The sequence below is a fragment of the Muntiacus reevesi genome, chromosome 9 (genome assembly GCF_963930625.1).
Source record: "Muntiacus reevesi chromosome 9, mMunRee1.1, whole genome shotgun sequence".
Classification (NCBI taxonomy): domain Eukaryota; kingdom Metazoa; phylum Chordata; class Mammalia; order Artiodactyla; family Cervidae; genus Muntiacus; species Muntiacus reevesi.
Genome location: NC_089257.1, coordinates 38,400,670 through 38,425,596, shown reverse-complemented (window position 1 = coordinate 38,425,596; position 24,927 = coordinate 38,400,670). Strand labels below are relative to the sequence as shown.

At 42.8% G+C, this 24,927-nt stretch overlaps 1 protein-coding gene across 4 annotated transcripts in view; it reads right to left on the bottom strand.

Annotated features, from left to right (window-relative positions):
* Positions 1-24,927, bottom strand: part of FAM168A (family with sequence similarity 168 member A) — a 199,869-nt gene that overhangs the window by 13,801 nt on the left and 161,141 nt on the right. For 3 of the 4 annotated variants that reach the window (XM_065944122.1, XM_065944123.1, XM_065944125.1), the window contains exons 3-5: positions 12,365-12,445; positions 6,747-6,773; positions 1,694-1,819 (exon numbers count right to left, since the gene is read on the bottom strand). In XM_065944122.1, the coding sequence (XP_065800194.1) occupies positions 1,694-1,819; positions 6,747-6,773; positions 12,365-12,445 (234 nt within the window). The remainder of the gene's footprint in view (positions 1-1,693; positions 1,820-6,746; positions 6,774-12,364; positions 12,446-24,927) is intronic. The other variant, XM_065944126.1, reaches the window with a different exon arrangement.

The window sequence follows — 24,927 nt, the reverse complement described above, 5'->3', positions numbered from 1 at the left end:
CTATAAATTATAAGAAAGGGGGTACGCCTTGGACCTTTCCAGTGACTGTGAGAGCCTGTGAGAGGACAGTGGGCTATAGTTACTGGACAGTTCAGTGGAACTTCAGGAAGAGGTTAGCACGGTGAAAGGCAGGGCCTTCTAATACAGAGACTTCCTCACTGTGGAAAGGACGGCCTCAGGGGAATGAATATGCCACACTTGAAGACATGTGAACAAAGGCTAGTTGGCAGCTGGAGAGAAGGCCCCTGACCGGGTGGAGGATATTGGGTATACAGCAGCAAGATGACCTAGTCTAGCCCCCTCATTTTATCTTTAGAAAAAATAAGGTCCAAAGCATGGGAATTACCCAAGGTTACACAGAACCAAGTCTAGAATCCAAGTCTTTTGGTCTTCCACTCCAGGTTTCTTTCTGCTACACTACAGTAGGTATGTCTGTATGCATGTACCCCCATATGTGCAGATATAAAAGAATATGTATTATATGCCCATGCACATATATTATATCATAGGTATCTGGAAAAACTCCCTACTGCTATTGTCTCTCCCTTAAAAAACAGCAAAATTAATCTCATGAAAAAAGTCAGTAATAGAAACTAACCTGGGTGATACCTTTCTCCAGTTGTGCTGCATTGGGCCTATTACCTTTCTGAGCTTCAGCTTTCAAACTAGAATAAAAATCCACCCAAATAGGACTATTGTATAGATTAAATGAGAGGGTGATCATGAAAGCATATTCTTCAAAAGGTGAGAGTTATGTTGTATAAACTAGTTTATGTTGACACGAAGGGGCAATGATAACTAACAAGAAAACAACATTTTAATGAAAAACTTTAAATACAACGTATTCTTCTAATTTACTTACTTAATAGAGTAATACTTCATTGAACCCCAGACCATGCGCCTAGTCTACGACATCCCCCTGAGGGCCTGACCAGCCCATGTTGGCACAACTTAAGAGACAGGCGCTTACCACATGCAAAGCCAGCTATTCCTCTTTTGGACAGCTCCAAGAAAGCATGAAGATTTTCCTTACACAGAGTCAAAATGCCACTCAGTAATTTCTGAACACTGGCCCTCATTTTACCTAGTGGAGTCATTTTGTGTTAAAAATCAGAGGTGAAAGTGAAACCATCGGTCACTCCACTGAGCCTTGAGTGAATGGGACCCATCTGACCAGCCAGACCAGTTTCCGGCCTCCACCAGGAATCCCTGCATTATGTTGCTCCCACAGTGTAGCTTCCATGCAAGGGGCAGTGTTTCTCATGCAAGGGGCAATTTTGTACAACATAGCCACCTCGCAACTAAGAATTATCTGCTCCTGATGTCCACGGTCCTGAGGCTGAAAATCCTTGTGCTAGCTAGAGAAGGGCCCTCTGTCCAAAAGTCCACAAGCCTTTAAACTGCCCTCTGTCTTTTCCCCTGAAATGCAGTAACAGTCCTTCCCTCATCAAACTTAGAAGATGAGTACTTCCTTCTCTCTCCCTCACTGCTTTGTGTCTCCTCAAAGTGGGGTGCATGATTAAAGAGGATGACTTTTTCCTGTATGAGGAGAGCCAATTTTTCGGTGGGTAGGAAGGAGAACCTCTTAAAACACTGTCGTACAAATTTCAGAAGTTCCCCTTCCTTTCTTCCTAAGAGACAAATCAGTCCCAACCAAGGGGAACAAGGAAAGGAGGAGACAGGCTGTATTTACTGAAAGCCGCAGAGGATGCTTGGTAAGTTCGGTTCTCGGTCCCGGTGTCCACTGGGAGGTGGAAGGTGCCTTCAGTGCCACAGGAAGACGAGTTCTGTGGCCAGGCCTGTTTCATCAGCAGAGTTGCTTAAGGGAAGACACAAGAATGGCATTAGGCAGAAATAAGAAGTGGGCACCACCAATCACAGACACAAAGCAAGCGTCTTGGGCTGGACGGAAACATATAACCCAAGGGGCCCCGTTCAGACACACAGGATGGTTCAGCCTTTCTGAGATGGGTGAGTGGTTGGGAGGAGTGCTGAAATGAGCTTCTAAATGATTTGAAGCTGAGGAAATCTGACCTTACACTAATCAGGAGAGTCGGGATCTTCTACCCACTACTAAAAGCATGACAATGCTTATGAATACCACCTTCTACTGTCTGGCATTCTGGCCTAAGGCTCTGAGATATACCTTAGCCACTTTCTTGTTAATGTGTAGCAACTTGGAACCTTTGACTGTGTATTGGACCAGATCAACTGAATACTCCTTTTTCATGCCTGAAATCTCAGCCAGAGATGTATTTAACAATTGCTTTCAAAGAGAGACCCCAGAACGCTAATTACCACCTGACGTGAACCTTGCTGGACTGCCATCTCTTGTGAAGGGACTGAGCTTTCGCAACTTGGAAGGCAAAGGCTGTCCAGCGGGACTCTCCCTCCAAACTCTCCTGTGCACCTAGCGGGGACCAGGCAGACAGACCTCTGGCACACCCTTTATGCCTCCTGCTGCAGTGCTCCACCTGAGACATGGCCTCACGAATTAGAGATGAAATCTTCTGGGCCGTTAAGAAAGCAACTGTCAAACTTAGATCAGATGTGAAATAGAGATGAGGCCCAGTTTGAAAGAAATCTGCAGAGACTTTCCAGGCTGACTCAAAGCTCAGCATGAGAAATTTGAAGAATGATGCTTCCTATGTTCTAGAAGTGGGGAGTGACTCAAAAAACTTACCTTCGTGTGTCCTGTAGGCAAGGAGAGGAAATACAGTTTCAAAGGAGGGGGGTGCCTAAAGTTTTAGGTATCTCCCTTGATCTATTTTCAAACACTAGAGGAGAAATATTCCTGACACAAATTTCTACTTACGAATAAAAGATGATTTTAGCAGTATCTTTTCCACTGAAATAAGGTCTTGGGAGTCATGGCTATGGGGTGTTTTAAAGTAGATTAGTATTGGCAACAGTTGGATATACTTGAAACATTTTAACAAGGGGCTGAGGTAGACAGGGTAGTATGAGAAGCAAATTTGCCTATACTCTCTCATTCCATCAGGACAAGGTTAGTCCACTCCAGACAGACTCCCATAAACCCCTCTGCCTGTCCAGGTAACTGGAAACGTCTCTGTATCCTTCAGTCATCAAAGTACTGGGGCCAGAGGAGGAGGTCAAAGACTGCTGTTTTAGTTGAACCGAGGAAAAGAATGTAGCTGTTCTGGGCTGACTGAGCTTGTATCAATGGCCCGCAATATATATATATAGCAGATGCTGAGAAATGAGAAGGAAATCATGGGCAGGGAAGTGACACTAAAAGGAGAATTCTGATAGAAGAAATGGAGATCCAGCAGAATTCCATGCAGAGTCCAGGGTCTTTGCTGGACATTAGATCATGACTCTGCAGACAACACAGGAGGAGGGCAGTCAATTTTAAACAATTACCTTGAGTTTCTTTTCCTGAGGGTCAGGGGTGGGTGAAGTGGCAGGGATTAATAAAGGAACCAATTAGTGTTGAAAAATCCTATTAAGATGGCTCCAAGTTTAGAACCTGCCACTCCACTTGGCTGGAAAGCCCTGACCACCTAAATCAGCTCCCTAAAAAAGTAAAACACTCAGCTCTAGGAAGTCAGATAGAGCAAGCTCAGGCACTCAAGACCCCACAGGAATCTACCAGAGAGAAGAAGCCTGAAATCTGACTGTGGAGAATTTGGAGGTCCTATTCTGGTCCAGTTTTTAACCCAAATGGTGCATACTTTACCATAATTTTAACCATAAACCAAAAGTCTGACATTAGCCTGAAGGACCATGTGACAATTAAAATCAGTCTAAATCAACCAAAGAGCGACCGAGGCCTACACTGCACTCAGCACTAAGGAGAGTGCCACGGTGGACAGGAACGCACATGGGTCATGGGCACCGCACACAAGGTTATTTACGGTCTAGCTGGGGATGCAACACAGCCACACGCCAACCAGAGAGTGAACAAGACAGCATCACGCACAGCAAAATAATGTTCCAGGTTAACCAGGAAAGAAGCAAGTGCGACTGTGCCTTTGATTATGTGTTTCCCAACTGAGCTAGTGAACTAAACTATATGTGTGTGTGAAGAAGTGGATATTTTTTTCTGGTTTCATTATAAAGAAAACAAAAACTAATATTTCTGTAGTTTTCTATATATATGAATATATAATAATCTAAGTAACTGGAAAAATTATGAAGACTAAAAACAACAAATAGCAGCTGTCAATTTGCTTTTCTCACTAGTTAAGATATACCATATGATCTTCCTTGTCCATGTACAATTCTAAAGTAACCTGTTGCTGGCAGCGATTCAGAACTCAGTTGTGGGATGAAGACAATCCAACTAAAGCTTTGAGAGGCGTGGTAATAGAGAAGGCTGCTCTGACAGGCATGCCTGTTCCTGGTGCCATGAAAGGTACCAACTCCTAGAAATGATCTATATTTTGAATAAATACATGTGTATATATCTGTCAAATATTATTGAGGTGCATGTGTGAGACTGGTGCACCTTATGGAGTGCTGTATATGTACTATTCCTCAATTTAAAAAAAAGAGAGAGAGAGAGAACCCATGGCAGTGAAGGGCCACGGCCCAGTCACAGCATGCTGCCCACGTCCAAGTGCTGGGTTGTTCACATCCCTGGACACGGGCCCTACGCCCTCTGACACTTGAACAATCTGTTAAGCACACTTACAAGGTGGAGAGGCAGCAAGGGACCATCATCCTGAACAATGTGGTGTGTCAGGAAATCTGAGTTCTGGCCTGGGCTGTGCCACTTATTAGCTGTGGGACCTTGGGCAAGTCACTACACTTTTCTAAACTTCAGGTTTGTTGTCTCACAATATGACAATAAATAACCACTACTTGATTGCTTGATAGCACTGATTGTGAGGATCAAAAATCAAGTATCCAGTCTCAGTTTCTAATTCTGGTGTTTGCCCACTCCTCCATCCTCACAGGTGTGTACAGCTCCAATGGAAGCTCTCATCACCTCCTACCTGAATTATTACAACTGCTTCCTCACTCTGTTTTTAAACCTGCTAACTCCAACCTCCAAGCTGCAATCAGAATGATATTTCTAAGACCTACATCTAATCACAAAACCTTCTTTCTTAAAAACATCCCACGGTCCTCCACTACCTAACTCCTTGTGTGGCATTTAAGGCCCCTCAAGATCTAGTCCCATGATCTCTCTAGATTCTTCTGTTCTCGCTCTCAAACTCTACACATCAGCCACACAAATCGCTCACCATTCCCAGACTATGCCAAGAAGCATCACTTCTCTGTGTTTTTGCTCACACTGCTCACTCTTCTTGGCAGGTCTTTCCCCAGATGCCACCTGGTAGACATTTATTAATCCATCAACCATGAGCTGAAGACTTGCCTTGGCTATGAGGTCCTTTTCTCCCCCCAATTCTTGACCATACTTCTCTTGTGTGCCCCATTTGGTTCACTACCCTAGTTCCTGTGTTTCTTAGAAGTTCCCTGCTGGTTTGTCTATCCTCCCCTGTTAAATGGTGAGGTCCTTCAAAACAAGAACTCTGTCTTACTGAAGTCTGCAGCTTCAAAGGGTCCTGGCTTAGGGTCTGGAACAGAACCATCTGTGAAGAGAAGAGCTCCATACTACTCTTAATATTTCAGATGCTACAACTGGAGGGGAAAGGAAGCAGGAGTGCTTCTTTCACTTTCTATGGAGACTTCTGTTCAAGTTCATATATTCTGGGGCAAACAAAAATGACTGCTCATAAACAATAAGAGAAACAGGTCTGTGACTAGCAAAAATGAAATAATAAGATTTTAAGAGGGCCCTCTATTAGCATTTAAAGGGACCTCAGAGATCATCTGGAATAAAATACTTTATCTATGGCCTGGAGATATTAGCAAATTGCCCAAGATCACGCAGCCCACAGCAGCATAAAGGAGAGATTTTCACAGCTCATCTCCTAAAAGATGGGCCACACACAAATTTAATTTTCGACATCCAAATAATTCAAGGTTAAAAGTTGAGAAAGTGTGCAGAGACTGTACGAAAACATTGTCCTGAGCAGCCCAGGCAAGGGTGGTGAAAGCAACAAGCCCCCCCTATGGTCCCTTCCTGTCTATGACAAAAAAAGGACCTAGTCAAGTTACACTGCTGGGACCCTCACAGGTGCCCAGGAGTTCCCGTGGTGCCTTGGGCCTGGAGTCCACACTGCCCAGAGCATCCAGCTCTGGTCCCTGGTTTATTAGCACACTTGACCCTCACCTCTCACCATCCAGGAAAATGCCCCCAGATGAGCCAGAGCTCAAGATCTGGGCTGAGGGAATAGATGCATCTAAAGTCAACCAGGTCTTTAAACATGTGAGACCGCCAATGGAGACAGAAAAATCTGATCCTGGGCAGACTGGTTTTTTGTGTTCTTACAGGCATGATCCAGGTATTCCTCCACAGAGGAGCCATGGAGGCCCAGGAATTTTTGTTCATTGGTTTGAATTCAGCAGTCACAGGGTGAAGGTTTCTGACTTAGGTCAGATGGGACCCCGGAGGTGAGGAAAGGGAGAGACGCCTTTTAGTGCCATGATCCTTCACTGCTGCCCTAGGGGACGGTTCATGTGTGTCTCCAACCCATGATTTTGCACCATCAGACATGTTCCTGCATGCTTTAGGAACTGCTGCTGAGCCACCTGGGGGAGCCCAAGCCTAGGGGATGGGATTTGGGGAGGAAAGGAGAGGGGATCTACTGTTGTTACGAGATAACACATTCATAGGCCATAATACAGATGAGGAAAAATAGCTTTCCTACCATAAGCTGAATGCAGGAACTGAAACTCTGTTGGATAGAAATGTTAGTTGAAATTACCACTAAGAATCTGTGCAAAGTAGTACATATTGCAGTTACAAAAACAAACTTTGTCTCAAAATAGCAGTTTCCCCCGGGCTACATAAGAAAACCGTGAACACAGAGGGTACAAAGTACCTCCACCCTGGAGAGGGTGACAGACTTGCCATCCAGGAAAGCCCACTCACTGGGGAGGGGTACCCTTTGGATGCCACGACATCTTCCAGGCAGCTGACCCAGAGCTGCCTGGAAGTGCACACGTCCAAGTTCCTGCTCTTTGCTTGTTTATGCTAAGAATAAATTTCAGTTCTCCCAAGCATTGCAGAGGGACTTCACACATGACAGAGGCGGTATGTGCTGGATAAAAAGCTAAAGGTTTAGGGACAAAACCACCATCTTTGGTCTCTGAAGAGCTCTCTATAAAGTGCTGGAGGGCTAGGACCAATGTAGGGGCACTTCATTCCCTAAAACCTCTGGGACAGTGTGCTGCTATAGAAGGGGCACAGACTGTGGGCAGTCAGACTGGCTTTGAATCTGAGCTCCACTGCTCTTTAGCTGTGCAACTTTGCACAAGTAATTTTACCTCTCTGAGCAAAACTGGAGACAAGAAGCTCTAACTCACAGGACTGTAGGGAAAAAAAAAAAATTGTGACAAGACCTGCATGGTGCCTGGATCATGGCAGGTGTTCAGAAAATACAAATTCCTTCCCCTTCTCAGGTTCATCATATGCACAATGGGAATAATGTATCTACTCTAGAAGGCTGCTATGAAATCAAGTGCAACAACAGATGACAATGATTTATAAAGATTTTTTGTGAGAAGGTATTTCATTTTTATCTATGTTAGTTATTCTGTTTTTCCTTTTGCTTCATTTTCAAGTCAGATTACCGTTAATATGACACATCCTTTGGTCTCTAGATTCTGAAAACAAGTCTCTGTTGGCTACACCTCCTGCGGGGCCAAATTTAAAGAAGATCTCTCAAGTTGTTAGAGCTTGGAAAAAAGCTCCAAGTACCCAAGCTGCTTTCAAAACCAATGAAGAAGTGAAACATTTCCTTGCATTCTGGACAGATGACATCGAAGGATACTCAGTGCTGCTATAAATAGCTCTTTTTGAAGCAACTTCTTTGTTTCCTTGAAGAAGCTGAGAGAAATTTCAACCTGAGAGCCTGACTCCTCTGCAGGCGTCTATCCTGCAGCATCTCTCAGCATCACAAATGGCAGCTCTGGCAGGAAGCTGAGAGCGCCTACAGCATCTTCACTGTCCTTGAGTCAGCACCTCCACCGCAGTCAAGAGACCTGGAAATGCAGAGGCCAGCCTCCCACCGTACGCCATAGACCAGCTGTGTGCATATGTAACTCCAAAGACAAAAGGATCTGCCCAAGGTCACACCAGAATCAGTAGAGAGTTAGTGCTACAACCCTGGTCTTCCAACTCCCAGTTTGGGGCTTTCTGACACAGTGTACTAATACCACCCTGTCTAGTGGACTGTGTGGGTTTCTGAGAAAATGGTTTGGTCAGAGCTTAGAAATTATTGATTTTTAAAAATGCAAAATTGGGGAAAATCAAGTTAGATGTGGGTTGATATTCTGTGTGCATTAAAATTAAAACTTAATCAGTACTTTATACATGCTAGGAGCTTTTCAATCTATCCATTCTCCCCCACCCCATCGCCCCAGTCTCAGGTTTTTTCTATCTATTCTCCCTTCCCTCTCTCACCTGACTGCTCTAACATCTCAATTTCTCTCTAGTCAACTGCAACTATAATGTGGTTAAGAGTGCCTGTGGATGTGGTGGCTGGATGCCTAGATTGGGATCTTTGGGCTAGTTCCATTAACTTCAAGTTTTAGTTTTCCCACTTAGAAAAATGGGAATAACAGTAATGACCTCAAAGGTCTGCTGTGATATAAAACAAGTTAATACCCATAAAGAGCTTAAAATAGCCCCTGACACATAAGAACCATTCAACAAATGTTAGCTATTTATTCCCTGTCCTTCTGCTTTCTTGGCAAACTAATCCTAAATCTATCATCAGAAGTTTGGAACATTATGAGCAAATATCCCAGGGCTGGGGGAGAGCCTTGAGAAACGCAGTCTCCACCTCAGTTGTGCTTCCAATGTTACACGGCTGTGTTGCTGCTCAAATATCCTCTCCCACCTCTCACAGTGAGGCTCATCCCTTACCTCTCTGAGAATGCTACCTCTCTCACTGAGAACGCTCCCTCTCTCCTTGCTCACTTGTCTCAGCAAATCAAGATCAGGAGATAAGAACTCTACACTTAGCACTGGGCAAGTAATTCTAAGCACACCCACCTGTGACCTTTTCTTTAGTCTGAGAGGAAGAGCTGCTCTTCCATGGGAGGCACCCCATTCCACTAGCTCCCCAAAACAAATGAGAGAATCGAGCTCTGGACTTCCCACACCACTACAGCCTCCTTGGAAGCCTGACTCCATCTGACATGCCTTCTTCTGTGTCTCAATGCCCTCTCCACTTGCTCCTTCTCATCAGTACTTATTTAATGCTCATTTCCAGAAAGAACAAAAACAAAACCCCTCATTTAACCCCGTCTCCCCTTCTACTCAATCCCCCTCCATCCTCCTTTTGCCAGTAGCCAAGCCTCTTGTAACTGTAGGCTCCATCTGCCAAATCCACTCCTTCACTCCCAGCCTCCCCTTCCTGACCACTTCTGCAGAGGTCACTGATGGCCTCCTGACTATGAAGATAATGCATCTCCTTCACCCTGGATCCTACCTAACCTTCTACACTACTCATCTCATTGTGTTTTAGACTGGGTAGTTTACCAAGACAATTCACAGATTTCATAGCATTGAAATAATTTTTATACTGTAAGATTAGTATCAAAACCACCAAAGTTTTTAAGTAAGATAGAACTTATCAAATTTGATTAAGTTTTTTATAAGAGAGAATTTCTGTAGTTTTCATTGCTTCTGCCCCCTAGTTTTTTTTTTTTTTTAAACAAAACAAAACAAAAAAATTTAGTAAGAGGTCAAAAAAGGAATGGTGGCCACAAATAAAAATATGATCTATTATCCCAGTACAGGGTTTCCATGGGCTAAAGGCAGGGAACACATCTAAGTTATTTCTTTTTCTTTAACAGTTACCAAACAGAATTACACACACATTTTCTATAAAATTGTTGAAAAGAAATACTACCACAGATTTAGTATTTACAAATTAGATGCGGCCCTACGTACATTTTTTAAATTACCTTCTCAAAATCCTCCTTGTTTTTAGGTGGTGGTAACATGGGAGCATTGGGGTTTTTTAACCGCTCTCTAGGCTTCGCATTAAAAGGCAGTCCTGATGGAGGTGGGGGAAGTGTATGTTCCATCATGGAAGGCGGAATGTATATTGGATGTGGAGGAATAGGCACAGCTTTACCCCAACCTAACTTCATTTCAAAAGACATAATCATCTTTCCATTTAAATTTTTCATTGCTTCTGCCCCCTAGTATATGTTTTTGGGGAAATATATATCTTCTTGATTAAAGTGAGTATAGGATAAAATATCAGTGGTGAGATACCATTATAGATTTTTTTTTAGCCTGTGTGTCACTGTTCCCCTCACAAGCTTTTTGAGGGCAATGACTGCAGTTTCACAAATCTGAATCATCTATAGTGTCTTCCAGAGTGCCCTTGGCATAGCAAGGGCAAGTGGAATAATGTACCTATGTAAGCACTTTAGGGATTAACATCACTTATTTGCATAAAATAGTTCTTTATCTGCCAAAAAAGAGCAGGGCTCATGATATGCATGTGCAGGGAGTATAACATGATCACGACATTATCCCTACTTTAGGAGGGGCAAATGAGGCTCAGAGGTCAGGAGACTTTAAGATTGCTAATCTAGGAAGGGACAGAGTCGGAATGCAAATCTAGGTCTTCTGGCACAGCCCATGTTTGTCTCATTTAAACATCCTGGAAGAAAGGGAACACCAGTGGGGTGAGTACTGGATTGGCACAGAAAGCATAAGACCAAGAACCCTTAGATCTGCCAAGGGTTCTATTGTTACTGTTGATTCATTGGGTAACATGGATAAAACACTGCTTCTCTCTGCATTTCCATTGTCAAGAGAAGGAACTGAACTGGAGGCTCTCTAAGGCCTTTTCAAGCTTTCTCACTTTAGAATAATAATTACTAAACATGAAAATGAGGGTATTATCATGACATTCAAGGACTTTCCAAATTCGGCACTCAAACATCTGTAATCCAGATTCTAGATTAATCTGTAATCCAGATTCTGTCCCACCCAAGAGCCTATGCTTCAATCATTCTCACTACTTTGATATTCTTCAGTGTCATTCCTCCCATCTCCGTGCTTTTGCCCAGGCTCCAGTCCACCTAGAATGCCCCGCTTTTCCTTTGTATGTTTAAAAAGGTGCCTCTCAGCAATAACAACAAAACCCAACCAACCAAAACAAACACAGAAAAAGAATGCCTCTTAACAACAAAAAAACCCCTCCACCAACCAAACAAAAAAGAATGTTTCTTACTTCTCTCTCAAGTATCCATTAAGTTGTCTGTGAAGCCTTCCCCTACACTCAACCCCAAGCAGAGGTTGTTCCCTCCTTTGCTTCCTCTCCTCTTGTATGTATTCCTTTTACAATATTCATCACACCATACAGCCAGGAATTTGTTTACATGTCAGCTCCTAAATCAACTGTAAGCTACTTTAGGCAAAGATAATATCCTCCCTTTTATTCTGTTCTAGTGTGAAGGGCATTCAGCAATACTTGTTGAATAAATGAAGAGGAACTTACACTTAAAACCATCTACAACATTGAGGTAAGTAGCACATTTCTCAGAGGTGAGGTAACCTGTCTAAGGCCTCACAACTAGTGAGTTGAATAATCAGGATTTAAACCCAAGACTTACGAACTGCAGAGCCCACAATCTTTCTCCTGCCCCTTGAGTGTTAAAGCACCAGCTGAGAGAGGCTTTTGCCAGCGGGGATGGGGGCATGGGGGTTAACATCAGTGGTAAGACCTCTGCATTGCTCCCAAACTGAAACAAACTTCTTCAATACTTTCAAATCGGTTTCAGCTTCTAACCAAGGAGTGTTGGCCCTTTGTTATTTTTGAAAAACAAGTTCTTTGCTTCAGCTTGAAAACCAGCTCTTTATGTCTGGTGGCAAGTCTCTCACTCTCTTCCAGGTCAACAGCCAGAAGTCTGCTGTGTGAGTGAGTGGGTGTCCAGTGTGTGTGAGTCTGTGTATGTCAATGGCAGCCTCAGGGGAAACGGAGCAAACACGGGTGTGGACATGAGGAGGGCAGAAAAGGTTCTGTGCGGAGCATACATGTCTCAGATATTCTAGTAGAAGAGAGAGGAGTCACTGTAAGTTACTAAGAGAATAGAGGAAATTCTGTTCCCGCCCCAACCTGGAGGCTCAACTGCCCCAGTTCCCAGAGGGGACTCCCTGGACAATCAATCATGGACAAGCTGAGCCCAGAGCAATTAAAGACATGGAAAGGCCAGCAGGTATTTTGAGTTTATTTTTTTCCAAGTAGAGCCTCACCTCCCATCCCACTCATCACTACTGACTCCACTTTCTCCTTACCTGGAGCATAACTGGGGCTATTGGTGGGATACAGGCTGGGGTTGTAGGCAGGGGCCGCAGCTGGATAGGCTGTGGGGTAACCTATGAAAAGACAGAAGAAAAAAAAACCCCCTATTTAGTTGGGCAAGAAGAAAGATTTCTGAGGAAATGGAATCCACGTCCCAGGCTTGGCCTTCAGCCTCTTCATGAGCCATTTCAGACTGTGTATGTGACTGGTTTAAGCCTTCTGAGAAAAATAGAAAACATATACATATTTTTCTATTTTTTAAAAGCAGTATAAGATATATATGTCTATATGCTCACTGTTAAAAAAAAAAACTGAAACACTATATAAGTATATATGGTAAAAGGTGTAACTCTACTTTCACATTCCTGCCACAACACTATTCTCCTCCGCAGAGACAGTAACAGTTTGGCATTTAAGTCTCCAGATAGTTTTCTATGCATTTTTATACACACATATTCAGTGGTGTGCTGGTAAATATTTAACAACTGGCCCAAGGAAACTGCAGTGAAGCCCTATTTTGTAGCACTTGCTGAGTTCCATGCTGTAAATATTCCCACCATGGCCGGTTTCAAGCCAGCAACATCATCAAATGAATAGTTGAGAAGAGATGCTCACAAGTGGCCCTAGAGAGCCACACAAGCCTGATGCAGTCCACCACTCATAGTATATATAGGGATTAAAATTTTTTCTATTGTGACAAAATATATGTAACAAAACTTGTGATTTGAACCATTTAAGTGTATAATTAAGTAGCATTCATTACATTCACAATGTTATACAACCATCCTATGTATTTCTAAAACTTTTAAACTAATCTGAACAGAACTCTACCTATTAAGCGATAATACTCCATTCCCTCTTCCCATAACCTGTATTAACCTTTAATCTACTTTGTCTCTATAAATTTGCCTATTCTAGATATGTTATATACAGGGAATCAAATACTATTTATCCTTTTGTGTCTGGTTTCTTAACAGAATTAAGCTCATCCATGTTTTAGTATGTATCAGAACTTCAATCCTTTTCATGGATAAGTAATATTCCACCATATGTACATGTATATATATATACACACCAACTTTGTTTTTCAATTCATTTGTTGGTGGACACTTGGATATTGTGAATATCTTTTGGATATTGTGAATAATGTCACAGAGACAGTAAGATTTCCAGAAAGACTTGAAGGAAATAGTTAACCAAACAGATGGCTGAAGGAAGAGCATTTCAGATGAAGGAAATACTCAGCACAATGGCTCTAAGTTGGGGGTATATGATACGGGACATGTCTGAGGAACAGTGAAGAGGCCAGTGTAGCTGAAGTGGAACAAATGAGGAGGGAAGAGGCAGTAGATGAGTCAGATAAAAGGCTGGGCTGTTCACGTAGGGGCCTACAGGCCCTGTAAGGACTTCAAACTTTTACTCTGAGTGAAATGAGAAGCCATGACGGGATCTTGAGCAGAATAATAACATAATCTGACTTAGGCTTGAAAAACGTCACTCTGCTGTGTGGAAAACAGACCATAATGGGGGAAGAATAGAGAAGCCTAGAGACCAGTTAGGAGCGCCTATAAACTCCTTGCATGGATGACGAGGCTCAGATCAGGGAAACAGCAGCAGAAATGATGAGAAGTGACAAGCTAAGAGACTTCACATACTTTGCACACACTGCTTTCTAGAAAGACTATCAATCTGTACTCGCACTAGCAGTGTGTAAGTGCCTGTCTCACTGCTCGCTACAGTTTTTTTTAATGCTCATTGGTATTTTGACTGACAATGGAAAGCTGATTTTAAAAGTCAAAGATTAAATCCCTAAATCCCTAAAAGCTTCTTTGGGATTTGTAAATACTGAGCTTTAATAATGTATCTTTGTTAATATGCCTTTCCCTAAATCCTTTCCAACTCCAAAGAAAATTCATCTCTCTCTACTCCCCAATCATTTTCTGACTTCAGAGCCAAGGCAGCCAACTTGTTGTCACTTGATTAGTAATATGCTGCTGCTAAGTCGCGTTAGTCGTGTCCAACTCCAGGTGACCTCATAGACAGCAGCCCACCAGGATCCTCATCCCTGGGACTGTCCAGGCAAGAACACTGGAGTGGGTTGCCATTTCCTTCTCCAATACATGAGAGTGAAAAGTGAAAGTGAAGTCGCTCAGTCGCGTCCTACTCTTAGCAACCCCATGGACTGCAGCCCACCAAGGCTCCTCCGTCCATGGGATTTTCCAGGCAAGAGTACTGGAGTGGGGTGCCATTGCCTTCTCCGAATTAGCAATATGGAGGTCTGCCAAAGTCAAGGTTTTAATCTAGAAAATAAAGTGATCTGGTCTCATGGCTGAAATCTGTATTCAGCTTCACGTGAGAGATGTCACAGCCAAGAGTAATGACACCCCTATTACATCATTTCAGATGTCTTTTACTTTTAGGGGCAATTATAGGATCTTCCTTCAGTGTTTCTAAGAATTTTTTTTTTCACTTGAATTTGGCAGGTATCAAAGAACAGCAGCATTAGAAAGACCTTCATTTTCTAGGTGACATTCTCAGGCTGAGAGAAAGGCAGGGACTTAGGTTCACAGATTTGCAGAGATTAGAAGTAACTTCAAGGCCATTTGGTCCACCCTCACATTTGAGGCTATGGCTCCTCTACAACATATTCATGGCATCATTCATCTCTGCCCTTACATCTCTACTGATCACAAACTCTTTCCTTTCATGAGACTCAGCACCCTCCTCCACTGTGAGACTGCTCTGATTGTCTGAAAGTGACTTATACTTCACTGAACTCTATCTGTATCTTCTATCCTGTAGAACAGAAGAAATTCGAAGACACATGCATCCCCAATTATAGAATTTATCACAGTGTACTTCAATGGTTTCTTTACATTCCCTGTCCTTCCCCCTTTCCTCAATCTGTAAGTTTCTTGAAGGCATTGCTATGTCTTCTTTGCCTGTATACAACAGCGCTTGATCAGGTCCTCTTTCCTACTCCTTGAGCAAACCACCACCTCCTCCCCTCAACCCAGACAGCAAGCATCTAAGCTTCTCAAACACAGGCTCAGTTCAGTTTAGTCGCTCAGTCGTGTCCGACTCTTTGCAACCCCATGAACTGCAGCACGCCAGACCTCCCTGTCCATCACCAACTTCCGGAGTCCACCCAAACCCATGTCTATTGAGTCGGTGATGCCATCCAGGCATCTCATCCTCTGTCATCCCCTTCTCCTCCTGCCCTCAATCTTTCCCAGCATCAGGGTCTTTTCAAATGAGTCAGCTCTTCGCATGAGGTGGCCAAAGTATTGAAGTTTCAGCTTCAACATCAGTCTTTCCAATGAATACCCAGGACTGATCTCCTTTAGGATGGACTGGTTGGATCTCCTTGCAGTCAGTCCAAGGGACTCTCAAGAATCTTCTCCAACACCACAGTTCAAAAGCATCAATTCTTCAGCGGATGTTGGCAATTTGATCTCTGATTCCTCTGCCTTTTCTAAAGCCAGCTTGAACATCTGGAAGTTCATGGTTCACGTATTGCTGAAGCCTGGCTTGGAGAATTTTGAGCATTACTTTACTAGCGTGTGAGATGAGTGCAATTGTGTAGTAGTTTGAGCATTCTTCGGCATTGCCTTTCTTTGGAATTGGAATGAAAACTGACCTTTTCCAGTCCTGTGGCCACTGCTGAGTTTTCCAAATTTGCTGGCATATTGAGTGCGGCACTTTCACAGCATCATCTTTGAGGATTTGAAATAGCTTAACTGGAATTCCATCACATCCACTAGCTCTGTTCATAGTGATGCTTCCTAAGGCCCACTTGAATTCACATTCCAGGATGTCTGGCTCTAGGTGAGTGATCACACCACTGTGATTATCTGGGTCGTGAAGATCTTTTTTGTACAGTTCTTCTGTGTATTCTTGCCACCTCTTCTTAATATCTTCTGCTTCTGTTAGGTTCATACCATTTCTGTCCTTTATTGTGCCCATCTTTGCATGAAATGTTCCCTTGGTATCTCTAATTTTCTTGAAGAGATCTGCAGTCTTTCCCATTCTATTGTTTTCCTCTATTTCTTCGCACTGATCACTGAGGAAGGCTTTCTTATCTCTCCTTGCTATTCTTTGGAACTCTGCATTCAAATGGGTATATCTTTCCTTTTCTCCTTTGCTTTTCGCTTCTCTTCTTTTCACAGCTATTTGTAAGACCTCCTCAGACAGCCATTTTGCTTTTTTGCATTTCTTTTTCTTGAGGATGGTCTTGATTCCTGTCTCCTGTACAGTGTCACGAATCTCTATCCATAGTTCATCAGGCACTCTATCTCTATTTCTCACTTCCACTGTATAGTCATAAGGGATTTGATTTAGGTCATATCTGAATGGTCTAGTGGTTTTTCCCCACTTTCTTCAAACACAGGCTAGGGATGAATAGTCTGTGTGGCCAGTAGAGAATATCTCTTCCCCACCATCAACTTCCTCTGTCCAGAAAGAGTATCATAGGTAAGCTGGGCTTCCTCCCAACAATGTTCCTGGTTTTGTTTTGCTCATTTTGTTTCCTTGTCCCTAACTTGTATTACTCATCCTACTGCCTCTTTTGATGCTGCTGGGATCTCTGGTGCCTAGCACATATAAGGCCTAGAATTTGTTGTGCTTTAGTTGTTAAATCATGTCTGACCATTGAGACTCCATGGATTGTAGCCCATCAAGCTCCTCCAGGCAAGAATACTGGAGTGTGTTGCCATTTCCTTCTCCAGGGCATCTTTCCAACCCAGGGATCAAACCTGTGTCTCTTGACTCAGCGGATTCTTCACTGCTGAGCCACTGGGGACCAGATGCCATGACCCACCACTGGATGGACATCCGGTCCCATCACTTTATGGCAAATAGATGGGGAAACAATAGAAACAGTGACAGACTTTATTTTGGGGGGCTCCAAAATCAATGCAGATGGTGACTGCAGCCATGAAATTAAAAGATGCTTGCTCCTTGGAAGAAAAGCTATGACCAACCTAGACAGCATATTAGAAAGCAGATACATTACTTTGCCAACAAAGGTCTGTCTAGTCAAAGCTAATGGTTTTTCCAATAGTCATGTATGGATGTGAGAGTTGGACTATAAAGAAAGCTGAGCGTCAAAGAATTGATGCTTTTGAACTGTGGTGTTGGAGAAGACTCTTGAGAGTCCCTTGGACTGCAAGGAGATCCAACCAGTCCATCCTAAAGGAAATCAGTCCTGAAGACCCTGATGCCGGAAAAGATTGAAGGTAGAAGGAGAAGGGGACAACAGAGGATGAGATGGTTGGTTGGATGGCATCACTGACTTGATGGACATAAGTTTGAGCAAGCTCTGGGGGTTGGTGATGGACAGGGAAGCCTGGCATGCTATAGTCCATGGGGTCACAAAGAGTTGGACACAACTGAGCGACTGAACTGAACTGAGCCATCTGGGAAGCCCCAAGGCAGAGTAGGAACTCAATAAAGATATTACTCAGGGGTTGTATTTTGAAGCTATGAAACGTTTAAAAACAAAACAAAATCAAGAGGATTCCTGGCCTTGAAAACGTCACCAAGTAATGAAGGAGAAAAACAGATCAGTGGACAGTTGGAATGCACCCCGAAAAGTGCCTGACAAGGCTGTCAAGTGAGAAGAGAAGGGGCCTTCAACAACCATTTATTTATTACCTATTGTCTGCCAGGGATTATACTGGGTACTAGGTGTCCCTGGATGTAGACAAAAAAATGGGGAGGGAGAACATTCCAGGCAGAAGGATGAAGGGTAGCATTTGGGGACATCCATAAGAAGCTTGGCTTGTTCCCTCCCTGGATCTAAGAAGCAGGACTGATAGGTTAACCACACCTGAAAGCTAGGTTGCATTTTAGAGCTTGATCTCATCATTTTTTCTTCTTGTGAGTATATCTCCCTTTATGGTCATTGGCCCTAACATATGTTTTCATTTTTATGTTCACTACCTATGCTTAAGTTTCATACAGCTAGACTGGACTTCTCTCCTGAACACCTAACTCATATAGTATCTAACTGCTTACTCAACATCTCCACTTGGATGTTTGCTAGACATCAAGTTTATATGGCAGAGTGGCTAAGAGTATGGTCTCTGGAGCTACATCTAAGCTTAGGTTTGAATTCCAGGAACATCACTAATCATTTTGTGTGACCTTGGGCCATTTGATGTGCTTTAGTCTTCCCATTTATAAAATTAGACTAATAATATTATTTACCTAATAGGTTGGTATAAGTATTAAATTAATAAGACCTCAAAGTGCTAGGAGCCAGGCAAACAGTTAAGAGTTCAAAAACTTAGGAACTATTATTTTAAATTATGATTCAAAATTAAATACTTACTTTCTATCTTCTAAATATTTACTTTCTACCTTCCAAATCTGTTCTCCAAGCTTTTTCTCCACACCAGTAAAAGACAATTCATTCTTCTAGTTCCTCAGGCCCAAAATCTTACAGCCATCTTTGACTCTACTTTTTTCTCCTATTCACATCTAATTCATCAGCAACTCCTTTTCAGTGCCACCTTCAGAAAATATTCAAAATCTAACCATATCTTGTTACTTATATACTTTCCATTCTAGTCCAAGTCATCATTATTTCTTACCTAGATGATTGCAATAGCTTCTTAACTGGTCTCTCTGCTTCTTTGTTGCCATGCAGTCTGTCTCCCACAGCAACCAGAACAACCCCTTAAAACGTTAAATGAGATCACAATACTCCTCTCTTTAAACTCCACATAGCTTCCCATGACAACCACAAAAAAATCCTTTCAGTGACCCACCTGGACTTCGGTTACCTCTTAACTTCCTCTCCTACTATTTGAAAGTGAAAGTCGCTCAGTCGTGTCTGACTCTTTGCAACCCCATGGACTATGGGACTATGGGACAGTCCAGGGAATCCTCCAGGCCAAAATATTGGCGTGGGTAGCCCTTCCCTTCTCCTGGGGATCTTCCCAACCCAGGGATCAAAGGCAGGTCTCCCGCATTGCAGGCAGATTCTTTACCAGCTGAGCCACCAGGAAAGCCCAAGAATACTGGAGTGGGTAGCCTATCCCTTCTCCAGCAGATCTTCCCAACCCAGGAATCAAACTGGGATCTACTGTACTGCAGGAATTCTTTACCAGCTGAGCTTTCAGGAAAGCCCTACTACTTGCCTCCATGGTAATCCACTCCAGCCACAATGGCCTCAGCGCTGTTCTTTAAATGTGTCAACCATTTCCCCATCTCAGAACCTTCACCCTTCCCCTTTCCTCCTTTCTGGAATTCTGTTCAAAGGTCATCATACATTCTTTCTAAAACGTACCTTCAACTTCCATTACTCTCTGTGCTTCTTATCCTGCTTTGTTTTCCTTCACAGAGGTTAACAACCTGACATACTATATGTTTACCTACTTACAGGAGACTGCTCATCTTCTGTCACTAGAATGTAAGCTTCAGGACATAGCAACACTTGTTAGGTTGCAATTATTCCCTGCTGAAGTCTTCTCAGCACACTCCCAAGACTCTGGACAGGCTCTGCTCCACCCAAGTGAGCAGAGTGCATTCCAAGTCCCAGTTCCCCAAGACTGCCTGGATCTGCTGAAGTGCATGGTGATACAACATGGATGTTTCATCTACCACTCAGACAAAATATACTTTAACACATGATATGGAATTAAAAGACTCTTACTCTTGGAAGAAAAGTTATGACCAACCTAGACAGCATATTAAAAAGCAGAGACTTTACTTTGCCAACAAAGGTCCATCTGGTCAAGGCTATGGTTTTTTCAGTGGTCATGTATGGATGTGAGAGTTGGACTGTGAAGAAAGCTGAGTGCCAAAAAATTAATGCTTTTGGCAGGCAGCTATGCTCACCACTATACCACCAACGCAAATTAATGCTTTGGAACTGTGGTGTTGCAGAAGACTCTTGAGAGTCCCTTGGACTGCAAGGAGATCCAACCAGTCCATCCTAAAGGAGATCAGTCCTGGGTGTTCATTGGAAGGACTGATGCTGAAGCTGAAACTCCAGTACTTTGGCCACCTCATGCGTACAGTTGACTCATTGGAAAAGACCCTGATGCTGGGAGGGATTGGGGGCAGAAGGAGAAGGGGACGACAGAAGATGAGATGGCTGGATGGCATCACCGACTCGATGGACATGAGTTTGAGTAAACTCTGGGAGTTGGTGATGGACAGGAAGGCCTGGTGTGCTGTGATTCATGGGGTCGCAAAGAGTTGGACATGACTGAGCAACCGAACTGAACTGAACTGATGTCACTCAAGTCTCAAAACAACACTAACGTTATTTCCCCCATGTTGTAGATAAGGAAATCAAGGTTCACAGAGGTAAAATGATTTTTTGGCTAAGATTATTTAGTACATCAGTGGTGAGTGAGTCAAAGTCGCTCAGTTGTGTCCGACTCTTTGTGACTCTATGGACTATACAGTCCAAGGAATTCTCCAGGCCAGAATACTGGAGTGGGTAGCCTTTCCCTTCTCCAGGGGATCTTCCCAACCCAGTGATCAAACCCAGGTCTCTTGCATTACAGGCAGATTATTTAGCAGCTGAGCCACAAGAGAAGTCCAAATCAGTGGTGGGAACTGGCTTTTTCCACACCTACCAAATAACTAGGACTTCCTCCTTGGAAACAAGTATGCCCCTCCTGTATTTATATTTTTTGAAGTCAAGAGTGATGAGAATAACTGGCCACAAATAAGCTTTTCTCTCTTGTACCTCAAAAGCTTCAGTAGTGATCAAGTTTTCCTGGGATTCTGAGGTGTACATTTTAATTGCTTTATAGATGTTAATACAATCTAATCCCTTTTACTGTTACTAGAATTAGGACTGAAGAAATATAAAGCTATTTTTTGATTAATATGGAAATTAGAAATTACTTTCAAGAGGAATCATTTCTGAAATGATCTGATCTTTAGGAAGTACAAATAGCAGTGTATCAAAAAGCTAGTAGAAGACTAACTCCTTGGGTCAGGAAGACAAAGAGGATTTTGTCGCTGTAAGCAGGGGGGACACTTATGCAATGAAGGCACTGCAGGTCTGAAGCTCACAAATAAAATAAAAAAAACTGTTCCTCCCACACCAGGGGTAACCAAAAAACCAAATAAGCAACACAACCAAACAATAAAAACAAACAAAAACTTCAAACACTTTAATTCTCTCAAAATGAGAAAGAAGAAGGCAAAAGGAAGGATATATTTTGAATTTGTAATATGTTCTGAGCACTGTATCAGGCACTTCTTTATCTGATTTAATTTTTATCCTAACTTTATGAAATATATTAGTCTCATTTTATAGATGAGGATATTGAAGCTTAGATTTATCTTACGCAACTAGTAAAAAGAGAGTGGCTACAGAACTGGGCTGGCTGAATGAGACAAAGTCCACTCTACCAACCTCCCTCAAAACACGAGTCTGCTTTGCGTAAACCTCTAGATTTGGCTGCTATTTTCTTCGCCAATATTCTTATTTCAGATTCGAAACCTGAGAAAACAGGAAATTACTCAGGAGAATTGCTTTGATCAAAGATGGTTCAGGTTGTTTTTTTTAAAAAGCTATTCTGTTCCCACTCGGTGTCCTAATATAGACCATGCTCACATTACTGAAAAGCATCACACGAGCACTGAATTACAGAGTTAGAAGAGAGATTAGAGGTGATTGAGTCCAATTTGCCATCCAGCACTGGAATATCTTCAATAGTGGCCCACATGGCTGGTCACACAGCCTATGCCAGCATACCTTCTAATGATGGTGTATTCAGAATCTCTTCAGGCAGTCAAAGCTTCTTCTGAAGAGCTCTGGAGGCTAAGAAATTTCTTTACTTTGCACTAAAAATCAACCTTGGAAGGAATCTAACCCTGAACAGTTTCCAAACTACAGGTCCTAGTTCCACCCTCACAGAACATGTCTGTTTCCCCTGCTCCAGCACAACAATCCACAGATATGATATCAGTCATTCTTCCTGAATTTTTTCTTGTTCAAATCCAGACTCAATTCTTTCAACTCTTCCCTGTCCTGACCACCCATCTTTGGCCAGACTTCCCAATTTAAAAATCGCCTTCCCTTAAAATAATTTTATCTTCTTCCTGCCTTGATCACTCTTCTTTTCCCTTAAAAAAAAAAACTGAATTGACATTATAAGACTGGTAGTAAGTGGTCAGTGAAGGCCTAAAGTGACTTAATCCAGATTTCTTCATCATTATCCATCAGCACTGTTAGCATTGAGCAAATGCTTATTGTGTTAATAAGCATGGTGCAAGGTTCTCTACATAGAGCTTACAGTTCAACAGGGAAATAATATAGGTAATTTATATTAATCTATCTATAGGCAATATATAAGATATAAAATCAGAGAAGGTTGGCATGTTATTGAAATGCCGAGGAGGAAGTGAAGAACAGGTCTGAGATGGGTGGGAATAGCTTTTCAGAAGAAAAGTTATTTATTTTAGTTGTCCTTGAACAATGAATAAGATGAGCCCGTCAGAGGTGTGTGGGGTAGGGATAAAGAAATATATATTAATTTCATGCATATGTTCATAAAAACATATGCCATATCAGGCAAATGGCAAACAGTTCAGCATGACTGGGTTTACAGAGTGTGGGTAAGAGTTTATCAGTAAATAATCTATTGAAGGTGGTGGTACAGAATCTGCCTGTGAATACTGGGGACACGGGTTTGATCCCTGGTCCAGGAAGATTCCACATGCTGAGGAGCAACTAAGCCTGTGTGCCATAGCTGCTGAGCTCGAGCTCTAGAGTCTTCATGCCACAAACTGAATCTTGTGCTGCCTAGAACCTGTGCTCCACAAGAGAAGTCACATGAGAAGCTTGTGCACCTCAATGAAAAGTAGCCTGAACACAATGACGAATACCCAGCACAGCCAAAATTAAATTAATTAATTTATAAAAAGAATCCATTGAAAAAAAATAATAAACAAAATAAACAAAAGAATCCATTGGAGGATTTTAAACTGGGGAGTTTCAGATTTGTGTTCTATAAAAACTACTCTAGTAGCAATATAGAGAGGGGTACGGAGTTGATGAGATCAGAGGAGGAACCAGATGGGAAGTTGTGGCAACAGCCCAAAGGCAAAGCTAAAACAGTAACAATGGGACAGAGGGAAACTACAAAGATGTTTAGGAGACAGAGCTCACAAAACTACATCCTGATAGCAAAATCGTTTTTACTGCTTTGAGTTGACAGGCTAAAGTAAAGATGGGAAATACTTTAATTGCAGTTTGTGGGCTTTTTCTCTCTTTTCTTTAATAAGCAGGAGGAAAGAAAAATTAAATGGACCCTTGAATCTGTGAGTTCCAGGGGGAAAAAAGGCCTAAATCTTAATTGCTCTTACTAGTTTGGAGGCCTGGCTGCTAGGAGTACTATCCTGGTGAGAATGTAGGTCGACAGCAGGAGGCAGCAGCCAGGCAGTGTTGGCTCCAGATCAGCCCATTGACCTGAATCTGAGGTTGCCTATACTATGGATTCAAAGCCCACCTGACCAGCCTCCCACTGCTGAGCCCCAGGGTGATATAAGGGTGTAAGTGAGGCACTTTTCTTAGTTGTGGCAAGGCAACTCCCCCTGAGATAACAAGAAAGGGAGGACTATCCAGTAATCAACTGTGCTCCAGTTATGCTGCACCTTCAGGGAGAACTCACCCATCAGGTGGGAGGCACCAACCTGTGGGTCATCCACCATGGTTGGCCAAGAAGAGAAAGGATGCTAAAACCAGACCAGACTTAGCTTGATAAAGTCTTTAGTGGAAAAAAAAAATCACAAAAAACAGAAATAAGAAAATGGGCTATATTAAAGCTAATAATAAAATTGCTCCTAAGTAAGCATATACTTAGAGAGAGCATATACTTAGGAGAAGGCAATGGCACCCCACTCCAGTACTCTTGCCTGGAAAATCCCATGGACGGAGGAGCCTGGTGGGCTGCAGTCCATGGAGTCGCTGAGTCGGACATGACTGAGCGACTTCACTTTCACTTTTCACTTTCATGCATTGGAGAAGGAAATGGCAACCCACTCCAGTGTTCTTGCCTGGAGAATCCCAGGGACGGGGCAGCTTGGTGGGCTGCCGTCTATGGGGTTGCACAGAGTCGGACACAACTGAAGCGACTTAGCAAGCAAATCTGTGCAAGTAAATCTGTGCTATTGCTCAGGATAAAATATTGTTTTACAAACCTAAAACATATTTCCAAAGTTCCCTGTCTGCCAGTATGAGAGAAATTTTAATGGAAAATAGATGACCTAGTCTGTCTCAATCACCAATCCAGGAGTGTGCTGCTGCTGCTCCCTGCTGCTGCTGCTAAGTCGCTTCAGTCATGTCTGACTCTGTACGACCCCATAGACGGCAGCCCACCAGGCTCCGCTGTCCCTGGGATTCTCCAGGCAAGAACACGGGAGTGGGTTGTCATTGCCTTCTCCAGCTGCTGCTCCCTACCCCACCCCAAATCTATTGGTATAAGACAGGTGGGAGGTAGTCAGCACTTTATAGATTGTTTGGTGCAAGATTTCTGCTCTCCCTGCACTTTCTTATAAAAGAAAAAAGCAGTTGAAATTTTCC